This window comes from Pseudorca crassidens, chromosome 7, assembly GCF_039906515.1.
Source record: "Pseudorca crassidens isolate mPseCra1 chromosome 7, mPseCra1.hap1, whole genome shotgun sequence".
NCBI classification, from domain to species: domain Eukaryota; kingdom Metazoa; phylum Chordata; class Mammalia; order Artiodactyla; family Delphinidae; genus Pseudorca; species Pseudorca crassidens.
Window position 1 is genome coordinate 69,600,869 of NC_090302.1, and position 27,382 is coordinate 69,628,250.

Consider the following 27,382-nt stretch of genomic DNA (forward strand, 5'->3'; position numbering starts at 1 on the left):
GTACCCTGATGTTTTTGTGTGTGGAAGATCATTCTGGTGGGAGCGTGGAGGAGGGTTTAGAGCAGAGCGACACTAATAGGGCAGGAAGTGAGGAGGGATGTCTTAGATTGCTAGGGCTGCCTTAACAAAATATCACAGGCTGAGTGGCTTAAACAACAGAAATTTATTTCTCACAGTTCTGAAGACTAGGAAGTCCAAGATGAGGGTGCTGGCCAATTTGATTCCTAGTAAGGGCTCTCGCTCTTCCTGGCTTGAAGAAGGCTGCTCTCTCACTGTGTCGTCACAAAGCAGAGAGAGAGCAAGGATGAGGTCTCTATTGCTGCTTCTTATAAGAACACTAATCCTTTTGTTTTAAGGCCCCACCCTTATGATCTCATTTAACTAATTACTTCCTTACCCCAAATACAGTCAGTTGGCACTTAGGGCTTCAACGTATGTATTTTGGTAAGGGGGGGATCTCAGTCCATGGCAGGGGCTAATTAGGGAAATTAGAGCAGGAAAAGAGAAATATAGGACATTAAATCATTAGGTCTTTGTGGTTGATAACATGGTCAAGGAGAAGGTCCTCGGTAGAGTCTCAGCTTTCTATTTTGGGCAACTGGATGGTGCCGTTCACTTGAGAAATGGTAGCCGATGCTGAAGGGAAGATGATAAATTTAGTTTTAGATATGCTTGGTTTGAGGTATGCATGGGTCATAGATGGATATATGGTTTTAGAATTCAGGATAGAAGCCTAGGCTAAAGGTAGAGACTTGTAAATAGATTTCTACTTTGGGGTGGAAGTTTTAACCATGGACTTCATGACAGGGCTTGGGATAGAATTCCAGGGGCTGTAAATATTTGTAGTGTACTGATAAAGAGAAGTCTGAGAAAGTACAGCTAGAAGGATTGTATAACAAGCAGAAGAGACAGATGACCATTCCCCCTTTTGAGATACTCGGTCCCATGTCATCTGTCTCAGACATGAAAATCAGGGGAAGGAATATCTCAAAAAGGGGAATGGTCAACAGTGTCCTGGGGAGAGGATTTAAGTACGGGATAGAAAGTCCCCTTAGGATCCAGCAAGTAGAAATTTATTGTTCATGTTAAAGGAAGCAGTTTCAGCAGAGTGATGGTGATAGGAACCAAATTGGAATAAGGGAGTGAATGGTAACTGAGGAAACAGAGAAAGTGAGTGTAGATTTTGGTAGGAGGTGGGAGCCGAGGAAGGCTCAAGTAATCTTTTGTCAGTTTTGTGACTAGCATGGTTTCATGGATGTTGGGACTTTATATATAATATTATATAATGATATATTTGTGTTATATTAATATTGTATATATTATCTAGTATAATAGTAATATATATAGTAATATTAAAAATATAATACACATATTATCTATTAGATATAATAGTAATATATAGTAACATGTAATATATGGTAATATATATGTTATAAATTATATAATTAATATAATAAAATAATGTCATTCCTATTCAGATGTTTATTTATATCAATTATATATAGTTATACCTATTAGATATAGCGCTAATAGATAATATATTGATATATATTATTTTACTAATAATACAAAAATATATAGAAAATATGGATATATAATATTTATAGATAAATAATATATAGAAAATATTAGTTAAATTACTTGGAATTGCCTGTCTTAACTGTAAATGTAATGTACTTAACAGGTAAATCCCATAATGTTCCTTTGTGTTTGTGTAGATTTATGTGAGTAGTAGACAGTTTTTTACAGCGAACACTTTGCTGTAGCAGTTAGGTGAAACAGATGAGATCTGTGACGTTTATATTCCAGTCAAATTGTTCAGACTAGAGTGCATAAAAATCACTAGGCAGATTTCATTAAAAATGCAGGACTTCCCTGGTGGCGCAGTGGTTTAGAATCCTCCTGCCAATGCAGGGAACACTGGTTTGAGTCCTGGTCCGGGAAGATCCCACATGCCGCGGAGTAATTAAGCCCGTGCACCATAACTACTGAGGCCCGCGCGGCTAGAGCCCGTGCTCTGCAACAAGAGAAACCACTGCAATGAGAAGTCTGCTCACTGCAACAAAGAGTAGGCCCTGCTTGCTGCAACTAGAAAGTCCGTACGCAGCAATGAAGACCCAACAAAACCTAAATAAATAAATAAAATTGATTCTAAAAAAAAAAAAGCAAATGCCTAGGGCCTACCCCTAGAAGTATTGAATTAGCAGGGCTGTGTGGGGCCCAAGCATCTGCATTTTAAACTAGTACCCTCAAATAATTTTCATAATTTTTTTTTTTTTGCATGTACGGCAAACATCCTTGTAAGCATCAAACAGAGCAAGAAACAGAACTTTTCTGGCCACCCCAGAAGTTTTCCAGGAGCCCGGTCCTAATCACAACCTCCTTTCTCCCCTGACTATCCTGACTTCTATAGTAGTGGCTTGTTTACGTTTCTCTATAGTTTTACTGCCTATGTGTGTATCTGTTCATATCATAATACAGTTTTGGTGTGTGCATGTGTGATCTATCTTTTAGGTATCTTTTACACTAAAGATGGTCTCCTTCCATTCCTTTCCCTACCTCTTTTCTTACTGGCAGTTTGTTTACATATGGAAAAACCTGGCTTATGTGAGCTATGGAGTTTTGTACATCTTGAAATCTGCTGATTGAACCTTGTGGCTCACTTGGACATGTTTCCCAGTTAATAGGTAGTTGGCTATAGAGGCTTGATCAGATTCAGGTTTTTGTTCTGTTTTGTTTTTCATTTCTAAGACCACAGGGAATGGTGTGTTCTTTCATCAAGAAGCACATAATATATGTTGCTCTTCTTTTTATGATGTTGGTTGCTGTTGATGCTCAGTGCGTAGCTCCATTAATTCATTAGGCGTTAAAGAAATGATGTTCTAATTCTATCTATTCTTCTTCATTTATTAGCTGGAATACTTCTATTAAAAAAGTATTTGTTTCTATCTACTATTTGGTTATCCAGTGGTAGAGTTTATATAGAAAAGTTAGGATAAATGCTTGACTCTTTCCCTTTACTTACTAATTTCTAAAAGTATTGTGAACTTATAGATTTAAACATATTTGATGCAATTCAATTTCTTACAGATAATGTCTGCATTAAAATTCAAATTGTCCTGTTTTTGTCCAGTAGGAATCTTTTTAAGTTGGCTCTTGAGTCCAACTTTAAAAATATTATTTATTTTTATTTTTGGCTGTGTTGGGTCTTTGTTGCTGTGTGAAGGCTTTCTCTAGTTGTGGTGAGCAGGGGCTGCTCTTCGTTGCGGTGTGAGGCCTTCTCATTGCGGTGGCTTCTCTTGCTGGGGAGCACGGGCTCTAGGCGCGTGGACTTCAATAGTTGCGGTGCGCCGGCTCTAGAGCTCAGGCTCAGTAGTTGTGGCGCATGAGCTTAGTTCCTCTGCAGCATGTGAGATATTCCTGGACCAGGGATTGAACCCATGCCCCCTGCATTGGCAGGCGGATTCTTAACCACTGCACCACCAGGGAAGTCCCAAAAATATTATTGATTTTAATGTAGAATTACAGAATACTTTTATTTTGAGCAATGAAATGGTATCTGTGGGAGAAGGTCATATTTATATTGTGTCTTCCTTCTGCCCAATATTTTAACAATTTTAGAAGTAAGTAAAAAATATGTAGAACTGTTAAAATACTTGTGTTATGAAATTTCCTGTCCCCCAACTCTGTCCCAGTGTTTCTGAGGTGTAAAAAAAAGCCTAGGAAAATTAATTTGCAAACATATATCCTTTAGGTCTATATACCCTTTAATTTGAAACAAAATGAAGTAGAATAAATCAATCTTATTTAGAGGCTATACCTGTATTCCTATATCACTGAGTTTATCAGCTAGATATTCAATTCAAATATTACATTAACTTTTCTTTTCCCCTTTGTTCTTTTTCTGCTTTTATATTGGATTTATTTCATTGTACACTGAAAATGGATGTATTTCTTAGGCTACTTTAGTTTCAGTGTATTTGGTCTTAGTTGAACTATTTTTAGCTTATTTAAAGGATAACTTAAGGTGCTTTCCATTTCAAGCAAAATATATGTACTATTTTTTTCTATAAATTTATTTATTTATTTACTTTTTATTTTTTGGCTACATTAGGTCTTTGTTGCTGCATGTGGGTTTTCTCTAGTTGCAGTGAGCGGGAGCTACACTTCGTTGCAGTGCACGGGCTTCTCATTGCAGTGGCTTCTCTTGTTGCAGAGCATGGGCTCTAGGCGTGTGGGCTTCAGTAGTCGTGGCACGCGGGCTCAGTAGTTGTGGCGCACAGGCTTAGTTGCTCCACAGCATGTGGGATCTTCCTGGACCAGGGATGGAACCCGTGTCCCTTGCACTGGCAGGTGGATTCTTAACCACTGTGCCACCAGGGAAGTCCCGAAAAATATGTACTCTTAACAGAAAATGATACTGATTGTAAGGAGACTAGGTAGCTCTCGAAGTGAAGAGCGCTATACATCCCAGCTTTAGTAAGGCTGGGGACCCCTGTTCCCTAACACATTGCTATCAGATGATTCAATCCCACCCACCTTCCTTCACTGTGTATCTCAGTTTACGTTGTCAGATTCCTAAGAAAAATGATCTGATTGGCCCAGCTTGGATCAGTCAACTCTGAGCAGAGGACAGTGTAGGTAGAAAAGCCATGACATGCGATTGTGTGAGCTGGGCTGCCATCTTTGTTGTGTCTGCTTCACATACCTCTGATGTACCTCTGATGTAGTATGGACTCCAAGGGCTTGCTGTCATTAAGACTCCTGTGACATCTGTGGTCCAGTATAAAGGCATTTCTTTACTTCTTCAGATAGGCTCTAAGTTAGCCTTGGTTCCCCCAGAAGTAGGCCTTAAGTTTCCCTAAAGGCAAAAGCAGAACCTGGGTTTCCACAAATGCAAAGGCTTATGCAATAGGAGTTCATTTGCAGGTGTGGTCTCAGGAAGCAGGTGGGAGAGAGACACGAAGAGTGAAATATGAGAGAGACAATGCAAGTATTATGAAGTTGGCCACTGCTATAAGCAATCAGTTGCTCGATGTCACAGAATATGCTGAGAAGTATTATGGAATATGTCTCAGAACCTGCCAGAAGAATCCAGAATAAAGGGGGAAGCATTTGTCCCTGGGCTTCTATTGCCAATTTGTCAAGCCTATGGGGCTTTAACTTCCTTGTACTTCTGGATCTCTCAGTGGCCTGGGACAGGAAGCAAGAGTCACTACGGCAATAGCTGTAGTATTTGAAGTAGCACACGAGATGTCCAACACAAGCTTTTATTAAAAGAGCTCATTAAATGATACCATTCTCAGGTATTCATTAAAAATCAGTCAATCACACAAAAGACTTGTAACCTCTCAGAATTGTAAGCAATTTAAGATCATCTAGTTTAATCATTTACCATTACTTTTCCTTATTTTTGGTGTCTTGATCCTTAGTTCTTTTCCTTTCACCCTCTGATCTGAACAGGCCAGTCTCACTCTTCCTGGAGGATGTCATTTTCATTTATGCCTTCATACCTTTAAGTTGCATTCCTTTAAAATGCTTCTAGTGCATTTCAGAACCCTGAGAAGCTACTTTGTGGCCCTTCCAGTGATAGCCTGTGTGAAAAAGGCTTTCCAATGATAGCGTTAGTACAAGTAATACTTTGATTTGTCTCTGATCCTCTTGGTAGCTAGTAAATTTGAAATGTAAATGACCTTGCTGAGTTTTGCTTATTTGGTTGGTTTTTTTTTTTTTAAATGAACATGCAGAATTTAAATGCAATTGAGCAAACTGGGAAAGAATGGTGTGATGGTGTATACTGGAAATATATTGGTTTCAAAATGCATTTGTTGTCCTCAAATAGATAACTGTTGCTTCATTATTCTCAACTATATTTCAAAAACGTATAGGCCCCAAGACACAAATTGGAATATATTCCATTAAAAAAATCCATACAGGGCTTCCCTGGTGGCGCAATGGTTGAGAGTCCGCCTGCCGATGCAGGGGACACAGGTTTGTGCCCCAGTCCGGGAGGATCCCACGTGCCGCGGAGCAGCTAGGCCCGTGACCCATGGCCGCTGAGACTGCGCGTCCGGAGCCTGTGCTCCGCAACGGGAGAGGCCACAACAGTGAGAGGCCCGCAAACCGCAAAAAAAAAAAAAAAAAAAAAAATCCATACATTTTCTTCTTTTGCTAGTTGTTAAAAGTCCATAAATGAGCACGTTAGAAGATTTTGCAGTTTAATTTCACTTTCAGATGGTATAACTAAGATGTAGATATGCATTTATTAATTTGTCCCAGAGTTGATAGCATTTCCAAAATTGTAACTTCTGTGTGTCAGACTAAGTTGTTTTCTCTCTAGTGTTTAACACGAGTCTATCTCACATTTTCTTTTTTTAATTTTTGTGTTTTTTTTAATTTTAATTTTTTGCCTGTCCTCATGATTCATAGGTATTTCTGCTCTGCAGGCACTTCTGTAAATTTCAGAATGAAATAATTTTAGCAAAGTGTGCTGGGCCTTTCTTCTTTAGTTCCGTAATACATTATAATTTTCTTTATTTAGAAACTTCAAGTACTATCTTATGCCACTTGCATTTTATTTATAAGAACTTAATGTACATATCCCTTTTTTCTTTTTCATTTCATTTTACTTGGTAAAATTAATGACTTTAAGTTTCTATCATTATTGCTTTGCTATATTTAAATATACTTAATAAATTACTGTAATTTAAAAATAATCTCTGCTTCTCTGGTACTGTTTCTTTTATTATAATAACAAGATTTATTAAAATTTGTTAAGTATAATTTATTATGTAAGTTGTATAGATGAATCATGTCTGTATTAGGTAAGCAGACAATTGAGCTACTTTCCAGAAATGAAATACTCTTAAGTATTTCAGGTAGTGTTCAGTGGTTTGCAAAGATTGACTGTTTTGAAGACTACAAGTTTTTCCTCTGAATTAATTTGGTTTATAGTTTATTGCTTTTTGGCCAGATATAACATTTTGAATTTATATGTGACTGCTGTGGCCTTCAATAGTTCTTCCTTTAATACAGCAGGCTTACTGTAAATAATTTTGTACGATAGGTTTATAATATTTCATGTTAAATTTACTCTTCCTGGATACATGTTATAAAGCCTTGGCTCTGGAAACTTCTTCAACTCTTTACTTTTTTTTAGGATTTTCCTGTTGAACCAGTCATAATTGGAATAGCTTTACTACTACTACAGTCTCCGGCAAGTCAGCAGAAGCCAATCTTAAGTCTAGGTAAATAAAAATACACTCACAAGAGTAAAACGTAAGTATAACACAAGTATTGGCAGGAGTCACTTGAACTACATTTCTTGCTGTGCTGTAGAAAAAAAGTCCTGTATACTTTGAGTGTCCATTCTGGAATTTTTCTGTTTAGTCATTATCAAATAGAACTTTCTTTTTCTTATCCAAAAAGGTGTTTTGTGCAAGGTTCCATATACCATAATTTACCAAGTATCTCAGCTGTTCGTTAGGAGATTATGATCTAAATCATATAGCAGTGACATTGGTAAATATTTTGAAGGGCATGCCAGCTTATTCACACTTGTATAGCAAACAGAATCAATAGCATAAAACCCTTGAAGGAAAATAAGTGTTTAGCATTTGTGTTTGTTTGTAAAACTATATATACATGTACTATTCAAAACTGGTGCCACATTGAACGAGACTTAAAGTATGATTATTCTATTAACCTGCCTAGAACAAATGAAAGATAACATTCTTCTGACTCTCCAGTATTGACTTAAAGAAAAGTGAGGAATGGGGCTGAAGGGAGGCAAAAGAAGTTCTGTTTACGAATAATGTGGTAAAGAATCAAGGTGCCAGGTCTGGCAGATTGGCAAACAAGTCACGCTTTTCAAATGCGGCTTTTACATTAATGTTGCCTTGCTTTAGTTGGGCCACCATAATCCATGTAGTAATGTAGGATCTTGTCTAAATTACGATGTATATGTTATGATGCCATGATATATTGATACACTGCCACTTTCATTTTTAAAAGGTGCTTGAGGTAGATACCGATTGTGTAGCTCATTCTTCTGGGCATTTTAATTCATCGTGATTTTGAGGGTGAATTGCTCTTTCATGTACAGTCTGTCTTGGAAATGGCTTTAGCACATGGAGGGGACCCTTGGCTGTTTTAAGGGCTTTGATTCCTACCCTGCTTTTGCTTATTTGCCCTATGCTCTTTGTACCCTCCTCCCTAGGCCCTTTCTGAACTGCTTTTGCCTTTTTTTCCCTTACAGCAGTACGCATGACATCCTCCTATAGGTATAATTTTCCAGTCCAGTTACTTCTGACAGCCATAGTTTTGTTATTATTATTTTTGCGGTACGTGGGCCTCACTGTGGTGGCTTCTCCCATTGCGGAGCACAGGCTCCGGACGCGCAGGCTCAGCGACCATGGCTCACGGGCCCAGCCGCTCCGCGGCATGTGGGATCCTCCCAGACCTTGGCACGAACCCGTGTCCCCTGCATCGGCAGGCGGACTCGCAACCACTGCGCCACCAGGGAATCCCATAGTTCACCATTTTTAAGTGTACAATAACGTGCTTTTTAAAGTAAATTTAGAGTTGTGCAACCAGCACCACAGTCTAGTTTTAGAACATTTGCATCAACCCCCCTCCTCCAAATTTCTTGTGCCCATTTACAGTTAATCCTCATTCCCACCCTCAGCCCCCCAGAACACTAATGTGCTTTCTGTCTCTAAATATGTCTCTTCTGGATATTTCATTTAAATGGATTTTGTTTTTTGACCAAAAAAAAAAAAAAAATTCAACGCCACAGAGAAACCACATTCCTAATTCTGAAGCTATAGTCCTTTATTGTGGCTCATGTATGATAGGCTGATACAGGTTCAAACACTCCAATACTTTTATTATTTGTTGGATAGAAGACTTTTTCTTTTGTAAACCAGTGTCTCTGATTTGAAGTTACTTTAGATAGATTGAATAAACCATATTGAAAACTATTGAGCCAGTATGTCATGTTGAAAAGTAATGAAAAACTATTGTTTAGTAGATTGGGAAAGAGTGTTCAAAGAAATACAATAGCCAAGAGAATATTTGTTATTTCAAATTTAAAAAATGCACAGCACTGATACAATGTTATGCTTCTTAATTATTAACACTGGCCTTGATTGTAAATAGCAATTTATAAAAATGCCTGGAAGATCCATAGTAAAGAATATAGAAATGTTTGTATTATATGAATTTCATGTTTTGTTAAAGATAATGGATTTTCATAATAACTGACAATTATGGATTAAGACTAACATTTAGGCAAAAAATGTAAATTAGTTGTGTCAGAGCAGCAGCGGTTTGTATTTCATGCCATGTTCAGGTTTGACTTCCAAGTGATTTAAAATATAATATTGGACTTCCCTGGTGGTCCAGTGGTTAAGACTTCATGCTTCTACTTCAGGGAGTGCGGTTTCCACCCCTGGTCAGGGAACTAAGATCCCGTATGCTGCATGGCACCGGCAAAAAATAAAAATCAAAAAAATTTTAATTTTTTAAAAAATTTTTTGAATTTGAATTTTTTTAGTGTAGTGGGGAAGTTAGTTATTACTTTAATAATCTTGCTCTGCAGCCTACAAATAACATCTTTCAGTAAATCAGCGTTCATTCAGTAACTGAAAAGAAAGTATATTTATTCTTTAATTCATTCTGTTTGTAGTCTAGGGGAGACTGTACATGTAAGTAAGTGATTGTACATGTGTGTATGTTTCTGATGTGTAAGTTGAGTTTCCATGTTAAAAACAGTACTATAAAAATGCGTTGGATTGTTACGCTGGTTATGGACTTTGAGACTTTGCTGATTTGCTTCTTAGCAGTTACAGCTGAAGGACAGCCCTGCTTCACCTTGTTTACTTCTGCATCTCTTGATACAATTCTCAGCTGGGTTTGTAAGAGAAGCACACATGTTGATCTTGTTATCCACAGATCAGGAGCTCTGCGGTCTCTTGGTTCTGTGGAGGGCAGAGGATCTGACAGGACATAAAGGCAAAAGTTGAATTTTAAAGGAATTCACATTGACCTAAAAAAGAGCTGATTTGACTTTTTGACATATGATATGCATTATCTCTAAAAGTATCATCAAGTTTTCAATTATATACATTAACAGCTTATTTTAGCTAAGAGTTAATTGTTTCATTCTTTTTATTTCTAAAAGGATAAGGTTTATCATCTTAGTTATGTGTCTGACCCAGTTGTAAAGGGGCAAGAAAACTTTTTGCATATTACTCTTAAACAAAATAGCATTTTATTTGACTGTAGTATTAATTTTTTTTTTTTTTTTTTTTTGCGGTACGCGGGCCTCTCACTGTTGTGGCCTCTCCCGTTGCGGAGCACAGGCTCCTGATGCGCAGGCTCAGCCGCCATGGCTCACGGGCCCAAACGCTCCGCGGCATTTGGGATTCTCCCGGACCGGAGCACGAACCGGTGTCCCCTGCATTGGCAGGCGGACTCTCAACCACTGCGCCCCCAGGGAAGCCCTGACTGTAGTATTAATTTTAAAACTGTAAATTGTTGTTTTGATAACTAGCTCTGAAGCTTCTCTCTTCTGCTGAGTGTCAGAAAATCCCAAAGTCCTCCTTGCTGCTAGTGATGCCAGTTCTGCAGATATTATCTTCTACTGCCTTGAAAGACTGTATATCCCCAGACGAAGAAGGACCCTCTAGGCAGCAGTTGGCTCTAAACCTTTTAGAAATGGTACAGCAGGAGTGCTACAGAGACAACCACCAAAAGGTAATGAGTTCGTCCTTGTTTCTCTTACATAAAGGTTAATTGGTAATGTGGGGTTTAAGTCACTGCCGATAATCTCACCTCCTAATGATGTATCTGTCTGGGTTTAAATTCTGTCATTGAACTTTACCGTTCTGTCAGGCACTGGTGTAGATGTTAGTATATTCTTCTGGACTGTGAGGGGGCGGTAGTCCGGCTGTGAAATAAGTTTTGGAAATGCTGTGTAATCTTTGTTGCTTGTTGAGTTGCCAGTGTACATTAGTAGTTAAAGGTCCTGAGGAATCCTGCAGAAAAGGAGCTAGTTCTATTTAACCTAGTGCTTCTCCAACATTTCTGAGCATGGAGCCCTTTTTTGTCATCACTGTCAGTTAGTGCGGCTTATTGCTAGACCTGCCACAATCCATGGTGGGGAATCTCAATTGCCTGGAAGTTCTGGGATCTGTAAGAACTAAGAGGCTTTTGATGCCTCCTGTATGTGGCCCTACTCTGCTGTCACACTCCATTCCTATCCCTGCCTGAGGGCCTCTTACCCAACTCTGCTTTGTCAGTCTCACGGTTCCTGTTAGAATAATGTAGAAGTATTGTCAGTGTCTGGTTAGTGGCTGGGTTCTAGGCCTATATTCGTCAGACTTTTTCTTTTTTGGTACTTGAGTTTTGCCTTCGGTAAAATGTAGTATTATTCCCAGCTATGACTTTTATGGGGATTGAATGAGGATTAAAGAAGATAAAACTGGTGAAGCATCTTAAGTCGCCAGAGAGAGAGGCATTACATAAATGCAAGCTAGTGCCTCAGTTGTTCTGTCTGCAAAAGCAGAGATTCCTCTAATAATGTATGATTAAATGTTCTGGCAGCAAAAATCCAGCCATTGTTAGGGATTGCTGGTCCTGTTCCTTGTTTGATCATACAGCAGAAAGTAGCCTACAGGCAAATTGAATGTATGCTAGTTTCCTCAATCCTAATTGTTTGACTAAAACTTTAAAACTTGAAATAGGTAATTGATTTGCATTAAGAGAAGGAAGTTCTTGCATCTGCTCTGACAGGACTACGCACTGTGGCCAAAAATTTCTAATAGCCTTTTACCTTCCCTCTTGGTTTGCCCATAGAGAACAATACTTGGATTCTGAATGGGGGTAGGGACAGGGCACTATTTCTGAGAGTTCTGTTCCTTTAAATCATGAGTGATATGTACTGAGGATCACCCTAAATCGAATGTGTAAGTACTCAGCTTACTACTTGTTCAGGTGTGAGTGAATCTTATTCATCAGCACTAATAGCTGGATTTTTCTCTTCAGCAGCTGGTGAAGAGGGAGGAGGAAGGAATGCTATTAGGGGGTAAATGCCTCCTGATGCTAGTGTGCTGCTTTCTTGAGCCTTTGAGTGGATATATGATCACCCTTTAAAATAATTTAAGCCACAGTTTACTGTTGGCTTTTCTTCTGCACCCGTCCAGACTCTAGATTCCAAACATACCTGTAAATTTAACTTGCCCCAAACCCTCCGAGTCTCTTCCTGAATCTTTGCTTTTGCACAGGATGATCTTTTATCTCCTTTGCCTGATCTACTCATTCTTCAAGACCCAGCCAAGTGTTCTCAGCCTCCCTGAGTCAGAATTCATTACTCTCTTTCCTTTGCATCCAAGTACTTTTAGCATTACTCAGTTGTGTTGTGTCTTAATTTAGGGGGTACATATTTGTACATTCGACTATGCTGTGAGCTCACTGAGGGAAGGAATCTTGGCCCTTTTCACACTTTGCCTTTATTCTCTAAGCATGTTAATATTTAAATGGCAACAATTGTTGAACTTTTGGTATTTTTTCCACCCTAGGTGTTTCTGCATTATCTTTTTCAGCTGATTATAGATGGGAAAATTAAAAATAGCAGTTGTTAAACTGAATACTCTATTTTCCACATACTTAAAGAAATAGGTAACACCCTAGCTTATTTGTCTTTGCATCCTCCACACTTGACCTATTGTTGGCCGCATAGTAGACATTCAAGAAATTTCTGTTCAATGAGGAATGTGTGCTTCTGATACGAATACAAAAGATCATTTTACTGTCTTGATTTATTACAGAAAGACTTTGTTTGAAATCACAGAGTTTTGTTGTTTATATTTTTATTATTTATTTTTGAATTGGTGACTCCGACTTAAGAGTGTTTGGTTTAGAAATAAAGCGTTTCTTCAGAAGTACAATTCTTCTGATAAATGAAACAAAGGGTAAATATACTGTACCATGTAGTTCTCTATTACCTATCCATTTCTGAAATGTTGATAACCAAGAAATAAAACATATTTTAACTTGTCCCAATTTCTAAGAATTAAAAAAGATATCAAGCCAGCCATTCATCTCTTTCAAATAAAAGATTAACATAATCTAATAAGCTTTTATTTATTTATGGTGTATGAAAAACAGGATCCCTTTGTAGCTGTTAAATGTGATATTTAAAACCACCTATTTGTGTTCTCCTAGGTGAAAATATCAAACACTGGTTGTAAACTCTAAAGTCCTTAAAATCTTGCTGCCCCCTACCCCAAAGATTGTTGGGGGGAGGGTGGAGAAAGCGCCAGTGTATGAGTCAGGGTCTAGTTAGGAGAGAGAAACCACACTGATAATTTGAACAAAGAAAAACTTAATACGAAAAATGGTTAACTAGTAAAAGGTGTTTAATTATTGAAAGCTGTAAATGAGGCTCTAAGGAATATCTCAATAACCAATGTAGGGAGCAGTTACTACTTCTAGGGCTGAGGGAGAGTACGCAAGGATGGAACTAAATGGATCTCAAGGCTGATATCACAGCTTGTTGGAAAGATTGCAGTTATGGCCTGCTAGCTGGTGAAGTGTGCTGGGAGTGCCATAGGCCAGAGCTGGGACACAGGAAGCCAACCGCTGCGGTCTCTTGCGTGCTCTTGGGAGCCATGGTTGGGTGAAATAAAGTGGGAAAGAGACTTAAAAGCTAAATTCCTGCAATTATATAGTAGGGCAAGATTCAGCTCTGGAGAAATGTTTTAGTCAACAGAAAGATTTAGAGACAGTGTGACTGAGCTAGGATTTGTCATACATTTATTCACTGGTACTTTTTGATAATGTACTTTATTCAAACTTAAATAAAGTACTGTGAACTTTATTACCTTGGAATAAAGCAGTGCCTAGTAGGTTTCATTCACAGTTGCTTTGAAGTAGTATATAATAAGCAGAAAGCATTTTGAATATTTGTCTCTTAAAAAAATCAAAATTTGTAATAGATTGTTGTCCTATTTATAGCTAAAGTTAACATTTATTGAGCACATGCTCTGTGTAAGAAGTTATATGGGTCAACTCATTTCTCACAGTAACTTTGAAATAGTTTTGTTTTGCCATTTCCAGCTGTGTGGCCTTGGACTAATGGTTGAAGCTCTCCGGCCCTTGGCCAGATGGGCAACAAAGCCCCTGCTTCATGGTGCTGTTTATTAAGCATGTCTTACGTTCAGGCTCCATTTTAAGTGCTTTGCCATATATTAAGTCATTTGATTTTATCTCAAACTCTTTGAGGTAGCTAATATTAATGGTCTAATTTTATCCAAGAGTTAACTGAGGCGTAGAGAAGATAGGTAACTTGCCAAGGGTCATGCAGTGGGAGGCTGGTTATTTTTTTTATTTTTAATTTTTTTTCTGTACGCGGGCCTCTCACTGCTGTGGCCTCTCCCGTTGTGGAGCACAGGCTCCGGACGTGCAGGCTCAGCGGCCATGGCTCACAGGCCCAGCCGCTCCGCGGCACTTGGGATCTTCCCAGACCGGGGCACGAACCCGCGTACCCCGCATCGGCAGGCGGACTCTCAACTACTGCGCCACCAGGGAAGCCCTGGTTATTTTTAAAAATAGATTTATTGAGATAAAATTCTCGTACATACGCTTTACTCATTTAAAGTACACAACTCAATGGCTTTTAGTATATTTGCAGAGTTGTGTACACAACAACACAATCAATTTTAGAACCCTTTTATTACTCCAAAAAGAAACTACTCCCAAATAATATTCCATTGTATGGAGATACCAATTTTATTTTTTCATTCATCCGTTGAACATTTGGGTTATTTTAATCTTTTGGCTATTGTGAATAATGCTGTTGTGAACACTCCTATACAAGTTTTTGTGTGGACATAGGTTTTCATTTTTCTTGGGTAGATACCTAGGAGTGGAATTGCTAGGCCATATGGTAACTCCATGTTTGATCATTTGAGGAGCTGCCAGACTTTTCCAAAGCAACTGCACCATTTTACATTACCACTAGCAGTGTATGAAGGTGCCAGTTTCTCTACATCCTTGCCAACACTTGTTATTGCCTGTCTTTTTTATTATAACCATGCTAGTGGGTGTGAAGTGCTATTTTGTTGTGGTTTTGATTTGCATTTCCTTGATGATAATCTTATAATACTTATTTTACAAGTGAAGAAATGGAAATTAGGGAGGTTAATTAACTTCCCCTCATTGAACAGGTAGTGGATGGTAGGATTGAGATTCAGATTTTGTCTGTTTGACAAATAGAGTTTAGATTTGCCTATACTCTATTGCCTCCACTTTGTTTTTTTGAGTTTTTTTTAGCTGAACAGTGATTTATCATCTTTGTGCTGAACTTGGAGTTAATAACAGCATTTCAGATTTACAGGGAAACAGTAAATCAATAGTAAGTTGAAGTAAACTGGTTTCGTAAAAGCTTTTGGTTGGAAGTTAAAAGGAATTAGATCTTGGGCTTCTATCATTGTCTTTTTTTTTAACTTTTTATTTTATATTGGAGTATAGTTGATTAACAATGTTGTGATAGTTTCAGGTGTACAGCAAAGTGATTCAGTTATACATATACATATGTCTATTCTTTTTCAAATTCTTTTCCCATTTAGGTTATTACATAATATTGAGCAGAGTTTCTTGTGCTATACAGTAGGTCCTTGTTGGTTATCCATTTTAAATATAGCAGGTGTACATGTCAATCCCAAACTCCCTAACTATCCCTTCCCTTCACCTTTCCCTGCTAGTAAACATAAATTCGTTCTCTAAGTCTGTGAGTCTGTTTCTGTTTTATATAAGCTCATTTGTATCATTTCTTTTTAGATTCCACACGTAAGCAATATCATACAATATTTCTCTTTCTCTACCTGAATTACTTCACTCAGTTTGACAATCTCTGGGTCTGTCCATGTTGCTGCAAATGGCATTATTTCATTCTTTATAATGGCTGAGTAATATTCCACTGTATATATGTGTCACATCTTAATCCATTTCTCTGTTGATGGACATTTAGGTTGCATCCATGTCTTGGCTACTGTAAGCAGTGGTGCAATGAACATTGGGTTGCATGTATCCCTTCGGACCATGTTTTTCTCTGGATATGTGCCCAGGAGTGGGATTGAATTGAAGTGTCATATGGTAGCGCTATTTTTAGTTTTTTTTTTTTTTTTTTGTGGTACGCAGGCCTCTCACTGTTGTGGCCTCTCCCTTTGCGGAGCACAGACTCCGGATGCACAGGCTCAGTGGCCATGGCTCATGGGCCCAGCCGCTCCGCAGCACGTGGGATCTTCCCGGACCGGGGCACGAACCCGTGTCCCCTGCATCGGCAGGTGGACTCTCAACCACTGTGCCACCAGGGAAGCCCTATTTTTAGTTTTTTAAGGAACCTCCATACTGCTCTCCATAGTGGCTGCACCAATTTACCTTCCCACCAACAGTGTAGGGGAGGGTCCCCTTCTCTCCACAGCCTCTCCAATGAAATACCATCTCACACCAGTCAAAATGGTTATCATTGTCTTCTTAATAACATGGATACCGGGGGTGGTGTTCATTGTCTTTTGGTGATAATTAACCACTACCAAGCCTCTTAGCTCTTGACTAGATTCTTCGTAGAGGTGTAGAGTTGAAGGACTCTCTTTAAGGCTTTATCTTTTCCAGTCTTCTGCTTCTGGTCTGGTGAGTGATAAATTCCTTCTAGCAAAAACTGGTCCTACTTTTAAGTGTCTCTAGGTTTGTTTCCACACTCCCTTTCCAGATCAAATCCTGGCCCCATTTTTGTTAAGCCTGTTTTAGTCAACATTATAGATAACTGTTGTTCTTTTAAGTTAATGAAAATCTATATTGTTCACCTGCATTCACGATTTCTTTGTCAGTCCTCTTTAGACAAAGAAGTACTACCAGATGTCTTATTGTTAATATTTAGTGTACCTGAAAATTTTTATTAGTTTTTTTAAACATTTATTGGAGTATAATTGCTTTACAATGATGTGTTAGTTTCTGCTTTATAATAAAGTGAATCAGTTATACATATGTCCCCATATCTCTTCCCTCTTGCATCTCCCTCCCTCCCACCCTCCCTATCCCACCCCTCTAGGTGGTCACAAAGCACCGAGCTGATCTCCTTGTGCTATGCGGCTGCTTCCCACTAGCTATTTTACGTTTAGTAGTGTATATATGTCCATGCAACTCTCTCACTTTGTCCCAGCTTACCCTTCCCCACCCCGTATCCTCAAGTCCATTCTCTAGTAGGTCTGCATCTGTATTCCCATCTTGCCCTTAGGTTCTTCATGACCTTTTTCTGTAGATTCCATATATATGTATTAGCATATGATATTTGTTTTTCTCTTTCTGACTTACTTCACTCTGTATGAAAGACTCTAGGTCCATCCACCTCACTACAAATACCTCAGTTTCGTTCCTTTTTATGGCTGAGTAATATTCCATTGTATATATGTGCCACATCTTCTTTATCCATTCATCTGTTGATGGACACTTAGCTTGCTTCCATATCCTGGCTATTGTAAATAGAGCTGCAATGAACATTTTGGTACACGACTCTTTGAATTATGGTTTTCTCAGGGTGTATGCCCAGTAGTGGGGTTGCTGGGTCGTATGGTAGTTCTATTTCTAGTTTTTTAAGGAATGTCCATACTGTTCCATAGTGGCTGTATCAATTTACATTCCCACCAACAGTGCAAGAGGGTTCCCTGTTCTCCACACCCTCTCCAGCATTTACTGTTTGTAGATTTTTTGATGATGGCCATTCTGACTGGTGTGAGATGATATCTCATTGTAGTTTTGACTTGCGTTTCTCTAATGATTAATGATGTTGAGCATTCTTTCATGTGTCTGTTGGCAATCTGTATATCTTCTTTGGAGAAATGTCTATTTAAGTCTTCTGCCCAATTTTGGATTGGGTTGTTTGTTTTTTGATATTGAGCTGCATGAGCTGCTTGTAAATTTTGGAGATTAATCCTTTGTCAGTTGCTTCATTTGCAAATATTTTCTCCCATTCTGAGGGTTGTCTTTTTTTTTTTTTTTTTTTCGGTACGCGGGCCTCTCACTGTTGTGGCCTCTCCCGTCATGGAGCACAGGCTCCAGATGCGCAGGCTCAGCGGGCATGGCTCACGGGACTAGCCGCTCTGCGGCATGTGGGATCTTCCCGGACCAGGGCACGAACCCGCGTCCCCTGCATCAGCAGGCGGACTCTCAACCACTGCGCCACCAGGGAAGCCCCCTGAGGGTTGTCTTTTCATATTAGTTTTTTAAAAAGTAAAGGTTCGCAACTATTTCACGTCTGAAGATGATTTGCAACCATTTAATATTCAGTTAAATGTTATTTTTCTGTGTTTTCTTCTCTCTTATTTTTTTTATTGAGATATAGTTCACCTGACATGAGCCTCTCTTTTATTTTTAAATACCTACTTTCTCCTCTAAAACACAGGGCCTACCAGCACTTTCACAGGTCCTCCCCCAGGCGGTGGGGCTAGGATTTGGTAGCTGGTGCTGAGAGAAAACCCTTGGTGGCACCTTTGCCCTGGGACTATGCCAGTGGCAGCTGTCACTCAATGGGACAGAGAGGCCGTTCTGTGATCTCTTATTTAACATTGTGCCTTTCTCCTCTCCTCATTGTTCTACCTTAGGAAAACAAGCAAACAAAAAAGAGCCTAAACCTGGACTAATACTTTAAGCAAAGTAGGATTACTTTTCTGTTTCACTATGTTTACTCTGTAATGTTGCTGCTTTTGACTCGAGTTATGGTTCATGGTGATTTCCAATTATTTTCTCTTATACTCATATCCAGCAATTTTATTTTTCTCTCCTAAAGATGACAAGGATAATATTTTTCTTTCCTCTGCAACTTTAGGCACTGTGTTAGTGCTTTGTGGATACTATCTCATTATCAACTTCAATAATTTTGGCTGGAAGGTAGGCATCAGTTCCATATTACAAATGAGGAAAGTAAGGCTCAGAGAGTTTGCGTAATAGCTGATAGCTGGCATGGCTGCGCTAAAGTCCTGGTCTTTTAAATCTCAAGTCCAATACTATTTGTCATTAGGCTAAAGAAATTGACTCTCGTCTTTAATGAATTCCATCTTCTTGGGAAAAAAATTCTTAGGGTTATAATAAATTAGGTATCATTTAATTTTAAAAATTTATAATTTTTAAAATAGTAATACATTAAAATGGTAAGAATTATAAATGGTATACAATGAGAAGTTTCTTTCTCACCTGTGATTCTGTTTGTCCAGTTTCCACACTCTTAAGATAGAAAATGAAGATTAGTAGCTATTAATTTCTTCTATATTTGTCTAAATACTTTGTGTGTGTGTGTGTGTAGGTATACACACACATATATATGCAAATACAAATATACGGTCTCTGTGCTTTCCTTTAAAAAATTAATTAGTAGCATTTCAGGCACACTATATGTATCTTTTGTTTTTCTGTGTGAGATCTTTTCCTATCAGTAAAGATAGAGCTTCCCTGTATGTTTTTATCCTGGCAGTTACTTTCAGATAAAGGTTATCTTCATTCTTAAGCATATACTTGAAATAACTAAACACCTATGTTCTCAGAAAAACTTTTACAGCAATATTCCTAGCAACATTATTTATAATAGCCAAAAAGTGGAAACAACCCCAGTGTCCATTAACTGATGAGTGGATAAACAAAATACGGTATATCCATACAGTGGAATATTATTTGATAATGAAAAGAAATGAAGTATTGTTATCAGACACAACATGTATGAACCTTGAGAATATGCTAAGTAAAAGAAGCCAGTCACAAAAAACCACATATTGTGTGGCTCCTACTATATGAAATGGTCAGAATAGAAACAGAAAGTAGATTAATGGTTGCCTGGGCCTGTGGGTCAGAAGGAATAAAGAGGGACTGTTAATGGGCATGGGGTTTCCTTTTGAGGTGACGAAAAATGTTCTAAAGTTAGCTGGTGATGATGGTTACACAATTCTATGAATTACTAAAATTCACTGAGTTATAAACTTTATAAGTCTGGATTTTATGACGTGAATTATATCTCAATAAAGTCGTTATTAAAAAGTTTTATAAGGCTTAACTTTTACTTCTCATCCTTTCAACTGTTATTCTTATCCATGTAAGTCAGTCTCCAATAACAGGATAGTTATAATCTAGAAATTTCTAATTTGTCTCATTGTACTCTAAATGAATTGAATTATTTTTTGAGCAGGCAATATCTAATTCCTCATTAATGTCTGTGGCTTCTCCTGGGCCATTCGGACACACAGCTCACATTGGCAGAGTTCTATCCAGTCTCTGACTCTGACTGCACCACTTGACTTCCATGAGGAGTCATTCCTCAGACTGACTTAAGTATAACATCTTCTTCGGGTATCATTTCAGTTTAGAGCTGTCAGGCTATTTCTTCTTGCAGGAGTTATTCACAATTATTAATGAATTTTCAGGCTCCAGCTGAACCAACTCTGTTCCTATCAACAGACTGTCTGTTACAAAAATGAATTGTCCTCAGTCCAAATCTGCCATCTGCCCCGAGTTGCCTCTTACTGGGCCCTGGAGCTGGGCAAATACAGTGTTTTTTTTCTATCTTCCCTCTCACTGGTGAATACTTCGTAAGTGGTAATGGCTTTTCCCAAACTCTGTTGCTTCTGGGTTTTTATATTGACTCTTTTTTTTTTTTCTGCCTTAACTTGGAGCGAATGGTAAACATGAGGAAAATTGGTAATAAACTATTCTAGAGATCCACCTGACAGCTATTTTCTTTTTGTGTAATCCCATTAGCTTAAATACGTGCAGAGAGGTTTTGGGCAGGAATGGAAAATTTTGTATTCATTTTGTTGGAAGGATTGATTTCTTACAATGAAGTATAAAAAATAAATGAATGTCAGAAATGTATACCTGGCGGATAGATTTATCTCATTTATTCATGCCTTTTTTTGTGTTTACTTTTCAGCTCTCCTACAAGCTTGTGTTCCCTATAACCAGCATGTATGGTTCAATATTTACAGCCTGGAGGATCCTTGAAGTAATGAGAGAAGAGTCTGCGATAAGTGACTGGTTAGCTTCCGTAGAGTCATTGCTCCCTATTACCACAGCGATCCCTGTGCATGTTTTTCTTCTGCTGGCTTACCTCCTTGTTGAAGATAAAGGACGAAATCTTCGTCAGATACTGAAGGTCACTACAGAATTTGCCCAAGCTGATTCCTCTCAGGTAAAGCAAGAAAATAATGGAGCAGTAATGGGGGTAAAGCTTAATATTGGAATTGTAGATTATTCTTTCATTGTGGATAATTTTTATCAGAGTTTTAGAGTACAGGTTGCTTTTTTTTTTTTTGCTATCTTTATTTTCCCATTTTTTTCTTTTTTCTCCTTACTCTGAGTTGATGTCTACTTCATAATGCACATGTTTCTTTAATGAAAGACACTTCGAAAGAGAATCTACACCTGATGCTAATCTGTTATTTTTGTTATTGATGGATTTGCTAATTTGTAATGCTTTCATTAACTCTTGCACCCTATTCCAAGATGCATATCCCTTAGTTCTCATATCAATCTTTTAAGGTGGAAAAATTAATTAATTCAGAATAAATGGGCCTGTATAATAGGAATTAATCTCTTTTTAACTTCTTGCAATTTGATCGTATTTTTATTCAGTCATTTAATAAACAAAAAAAATAGTGGGTTGTTGTTTTATATGGTACTGATTAACATGCTGATCATGTACCATATAAAACATGCTGATCAGTACCGTATAAAACAACATGTTAAAGATATGTTGTTTAATAAACATATTAAACTTACTAAAGATAAATAATCATTTTTCCTATCTGCACAGTTCTTGGAGTATAATAATAAGATAACCATCAGACATTATTAATAAAACTCCCCCCCCCGCCTTTTAAACTAACCATATATTTAGCATAGATATCTGTAATTCTTTTTCTATTGGATAGAATCTCTAGAATGCATTTCCTGTTAAGGGAAGGATTTCCTAACCAAGTAGGTATGGCATTTTTATTATCTTCTCTATCTTAGTGTCTGTGCTTGTGTTCTTTATCAAGCATGGTGAAGAAAAAGTCCATCTCTTTATGGAGTGTTCCTATAGGAAAAAAATTTGGTGAAGGTGGGATAAATATGTTTTCCTAGATAATGAAGTTAATGTATTTGCAATTCCTTTTTGTCCCCAACTTGTCACGCTCATTCCGTTTTGTCAGGTAAACAACTGCTATCTCACAAAAGTTTTCCCTCTGACTAGATTTCTCTGTCTGATTCTGCAAGTGGATCCGTAATGTATTCAGAGTACCTTTGTCTCACATAACGTGAAACACTTCAGCTTGCTTCCTACTTTATTTCTCCCTTCAGCTTCTGTAACAATCCTAATTCTACCAAATGCTTTTTATCACTGTTGACACCTTGTAGGATTATCTCTTTAGAATAGTTAATGCACAGGTAATGCCTGGAGATTATCTGAGGAAGTCATACCGTAGGTTACCTGACCTATGTTTGCCACTGGTGTAGAACATGTGTTATAGCAATGTATGTATTGATACTTAGGAAATGCATTTAGTCTTTGAAATTCTAGGGTGATCCAGGATCCTTGTAAACACTTTTCATGTGTGCCATGAAATGGAAAAAGTTGGGAAGCACTGGGGTGACCATCCCGGTTCATTTATTTATTCAATAAATGTTTATTAAGAAGCAGTGCTATAAATTAAAGTCAATGTTACACATCTGTTGATAATTTCTAGGAAGTTTTTAAAGAAGTGAGTAAAAACACCCCGTGTAATTTTGCTTGTTAAGGTGAATGGTAGGGTAAAATGTTGAAATGTAGTTACCCAAACTCATGCAGAAGCAAAGGCAATATAATTAATAAGAACTTACAGGTGGAGTTGTTTAAGTCTTTTGAAAAGGATAAAGGAAGACTAGAAGTAGGAGGTAGTGTTCTTCACTTTTCCTTATGAAGTGACCATATGATATCATTTCTCTGGCTTTTAGCTACAAGGTAAAGCAGCCTGAAGAAGAGGATTGAATATTGTGAAAAAGCAATTCTCTAATTGTAACTGCTTGGTGTAGATTCAATTAGATGAGTTAGGGTTGAGATCTATTATTGGAGGAGTGTTTTCTGTTTCTTTCATTAAGTTGACATGACTGCATGAAATGTATTGTTTCATGTGTGTTTGTCCTTTCTTACCTTATAAAAAGGTATATTATGTTTAAGCAATCATTGGCTCAAATTCATGGAGGAGTCAATACTAAAGAAAAGTCTTAGACTACTAATAAGCAGATACTAAGTAAATTGGTATGTAAGAATAGGAATTTAGAAGCTGTCTTCTAACTCTGTTTTGGTGGTCACTTAACCTCTTATATAGAGTTCACTGGCCTGCAGTATTGTGTTTGTGTGACACCATAATTTATTGTAAGAATTCTACTCTTAAGACCTTGTGAGAGAAAATATTTGAAAAGTTTGAAAGAGATGTGCCATATTTGAAGTGTGTTTAGTGTGATTATGATTATTATTATTCATTCTAAGATACTAATAGAAATTATTTTTGATAGTACTTATTCATAGTAATGCAAGTTATCAATATCAACTAACACTTTTAGTGTTAATAATGATAAGAAAATATACTTCTTTAAAAATGTAATTATTCTTCTTACTTATCAGGTACTTTGATGGATCCCCTTCCCCAGTGAGTTTTCATCCTTAGTCCCTCACCATGTTCCCCTGTGGCATGCGTTTTTGTTGGGTTTAATACATGGGCCATGGAAGTCTAATGGAGCTAGATAGTCTGAAGGGAACTTGGCCTTGTGAGTACCATTTTAGAGTTAACTGGATACAGATGATGGTGTTAAAATAACTAGATAGTTACTCAAAGCCACAGCAATAAATTGATACTTGAAAAAAATAGTAAGGAACTTTTTTTTTCCATATCTAGAAATGCTGTCAGCAGTTACTGATAATCCATATAGTCTTCTTATCCAGACATCATGAGACTTAATTTGCAGAAGATACAAGCTCAGGTCAGGCAGCTCTTAGTAAAAATTAAGTGCCTTTTCTTTCTTGGAAGGAATGTCTTAGAGTGTTCTGGGGAGAGATCCAAGAATGAGCATCCTGTGTGAATTCCCATGGAAGTCGTGAAAGTTTTTAAACACATTGATTTAGTTTAGAGAGAGATTTTCGTATCATAGTCTGTGCTTATAATATATGGGAACGCCATCTAATTCCTAAATTAGTGTTTTTTTCTGGAAATTGCAGATGATGGATTCATGTGCTTTTTGGTTATGTTTATATAACGGTTCCTGCCTTTCTGATACTGTGAGTAATGGTTTTTTCCCCACAGTTTGATGTAAATCATTCATGCTGCCTTCAGAGATGCCTGAATGACGGTTGAAGCACATGGCTTCATGGCTCATAAACAGTAACGTCCTGTTGGGCTTATTGTTTCTTCTTCAGAGAGCTATTTCCTAACTCTGTGATTTGTCCAGATCTGGTCACATCTAGTTTGAAATCAGTGGTAGTGAATATAAACATAGGCTCTAATAAGGGATAATGTGAACCCCAGGCTTAAATAAGGACATTTTCTAAATTTTAATTGAATGGTTTTTTAAAGGGCAATATCAAATCATATTTTGAACCCTTATTAAATGATTGACTAATCTATGAAACATGATTGTGGACAGTTTGGAAATGTCTGAGACTGATAACAGCCTCCTTAAGAAGAGGTTAATAACCCTTAATCAACACATGTTGATTGACTTCCTATCTCCCCTTTCAGGTGAGCCCAGCACAGCGACAGCTCACTAATTAAGAACCACGTCTGGCTCTGTGACCTGCACTGTGTGCCTCTATAGAAACTTAACTGGCGATGGCACCAGTTCTGTACCACTTTCCTCAACCCATTCCATATACCTGATTGTATCTTGCTTCTAATACTCTCAGCGAGAAACCTTACTTTTTCTTCCTCTCTTCCTAACTCTCATTTCCCTTTTGGAGTTTATGTTTAGTTCTTTGCCACCTCTGACCTTGGTTTCCAGTAATATCCCACCCATGTTCCTTCTGGCAGCCTCAGGTAAACTTTTCTCTGTGTCTTCGTGGGACTCCCCTGCCTTCCCCCCAGTTCCCCATATTATTACTCTGGCCCCTGGCCCCTTGAGAAGAAAGGGATACTATTCACCTCTTAAAACCTTCTCTAATATCTGTTGGCTTAGCTATATTATATTAGCTATATCATTGGCTAATTATTACATAATATTTAATATATTAAATATATAATTGTTATAATAACCACTTATTATGTTAGCTATATTATTAACTATAGCTTCCCTCTAGCTATCGGAATTGACATTTCTCCATCTGAAGCATTATATCCTAGAGAATAATAGAGGTGTTGGAGGAGGAGGCTACTTTTCACATAGATAAATGATTCGGCAAAGACTATAGGTTATTAAATGCTTAATAGCATGTCATATAAACAGATGTAGAGAGAACACCTGACAACAGATTATATTCTCTTTTGGAAATCCAGGCTGCTTGTTAGTGGTTTTAAAACCTAAGAAAATATGTTTCTTTCTGTTTCTACCTATATTGTTAAGAGTTTACGGCAAGATTAAATACTTAGGCATCTGAATTGAACATTAACCACGAAGATGAGTAATTTTTAGATAGGCTGAGATGGTTTAAAGTAAAATCTTACAATAGCTTAGTATTTCAACTTCAGTGGAGGAACTCTAACTGCTACATGTAAGGCATAACAGTTTCTTTTTGACTAGTTTATAAAATGGAATATGCCAAAGAGGAAAAGTTTATAAACTTTGACTTTAGAGAACCACAAGTTCCTTCCTTAAAATCTACTCTCACCGAGGAGCTTATCAAATTAAGTTTTGTGAAACCCAATGCGTCTTTTAAATCCTTGGTACTTGCTTGCTTTTCTCTTGTTTGGAATTGGGGATAGAGCTGTGTCTTTCTGTTTGTCTTATTTTGTTTTTGCTTGCATTTACAACTCTGAGGACTTTTACTTCCCTTTTACCTTTTGGTTGTTAAGTCTCACTAAAGGTCTTACTTAATGGGAACAATTGCAGTCTTTGATAATTTTATCTTATCCTTTGTAATGTTTTCAGGGCTTTTTTTTTTTTTTGTCCATTTGTGAAGGTGTACACGTGTTTGAGCCATTTAAATCACTTATGGGGATAGGTTCATGGCCCATGACTTGCTGGTCTTTTAAAAGTCATATATTATCAAATAGTAAAAAGTTGACTTTCAGGGCAGAATCCTGTGATAGTTCTACTCTGGGTCATAAGCCATATTTTAACATGGAAAATGAATAGGAAATGTGTGAAATTTAATGGTCTGTAAGTTACTGCTGTGAGAAAAGGAGAAAATATATTCTATAAAGGAACTTGCACAAAGAGTCCTTGGACACTTTGCACTCTGTTCTATTGTCACCGAGTTCTATGAATTGCTACCCCCTGAAGTCAGTCGGCTTCCTGTGTTCTTCATACCAGCAAAAAGAAGCCAGAATGTACAGTACTTTTAATAAAGAGCTTTACAGATAAGAAATGCTGTACTACTATTCCCTTGCAGCCATAGCATTGATTATGCCTAGAGCAAAATTGGGACGAGCCTGTCAGCATGAAACAATTAGGCAAAGAGAAACACAGACGAAAATACAGGGTCAAGTATCTATTCCATCCTGTGGCAATATGTTTATTTCTTCTTTATAAACCCAACATAGATATCTATAGAATAAAATGTTTTAAACTGGCATTTGAACCTTTTTATATTTTTTTCAGTTTTTTGCATGAAGCCTTGAGTTTATACTCAGGGAAGCAGTCCTATGTCAATTTTTTACCTTTCTTGAGTTCCTGAGGGCTAATATTGGGCTGAGTTTCTTCTGAGAAGTCAACAGAGTATAAATTGCTTAAAAGTTCAACCCTAGATCACTGTGATACTCACTAGCTTACTCATATAATGAAACAGAAGCCATTTGTCTTGTGTCACTGAACACTGAGTAACAGAAAGGATGGGGGTGGGTTTGGTGAGGATGGGGCCTAGAAGTGCATTTAGAACAGCAGAGTCTCTTTGCTCCCAGTTGAATATCAGTTAGCAGTAGCTTTGTCTTCAGATTAAAACCTGCTTGGAATGGGCTTCTGGTGTTGCTAAAGGACTCAGAGGGGAACAAATTTTGTGGTAACTTTGAATTTTATAAAAGGCATGAGGAATTCTTCTCAAGGGGAAAAACACAAAGTCCACCATTGCCAGAATAAAATTTTTATTTGGTCAGAGGGCAGGGAAGGAAAAAGGGGTGTTGGTCCCCTGCCTACTTGTATCATGGCCAGACACCCCAAAGTGGAGCTGTCAGTG

At 37.7% G+C, this 27,382-nt stretch overlaps 1 protein-coding gene and 1 non-coding gene across 4 annotated transcripts in view; both read left to right on the forward strand.

The window, feature by feature from the left end:
• FOCAD (focadhesin) overlaps positions 1-27,382 on the forward strand; it is a 312,885-nt gene that overhangs the window by 88,248 nt on the left and 197,255 nt on the right. For all 3 annotated transcript variants that reach the window (XM_067744497.1, XM_067744498.1, XM_067744499.1), the window contains 3 exons: positions 7,160-7,247; positions 10,556-10,758; positions 20,975-21,232. In XM_067744497.1, coding sequence (XP_067600598.1) covers positions 7,160-7,247; positions 10,556-10,758; positions 20,975-21,232 — 549 coding nt within the window. The remainder of the gene's footprint in view (positions 1-7,159; positions 7,248-10,555; positions 10,759-20,974; positions 21,233-27,382) is intronic.
• Positions 18,470-18,598, forward strand: LOC137228454 (small nucleolar RNA SNORA30/SNORA37 family). The gene has a single exon (XR_010945246.1). It is a non-coding gene; the product is annotated as a small nucleolar RNA SNORA30/SNORA37 family (small nucleolar RNA).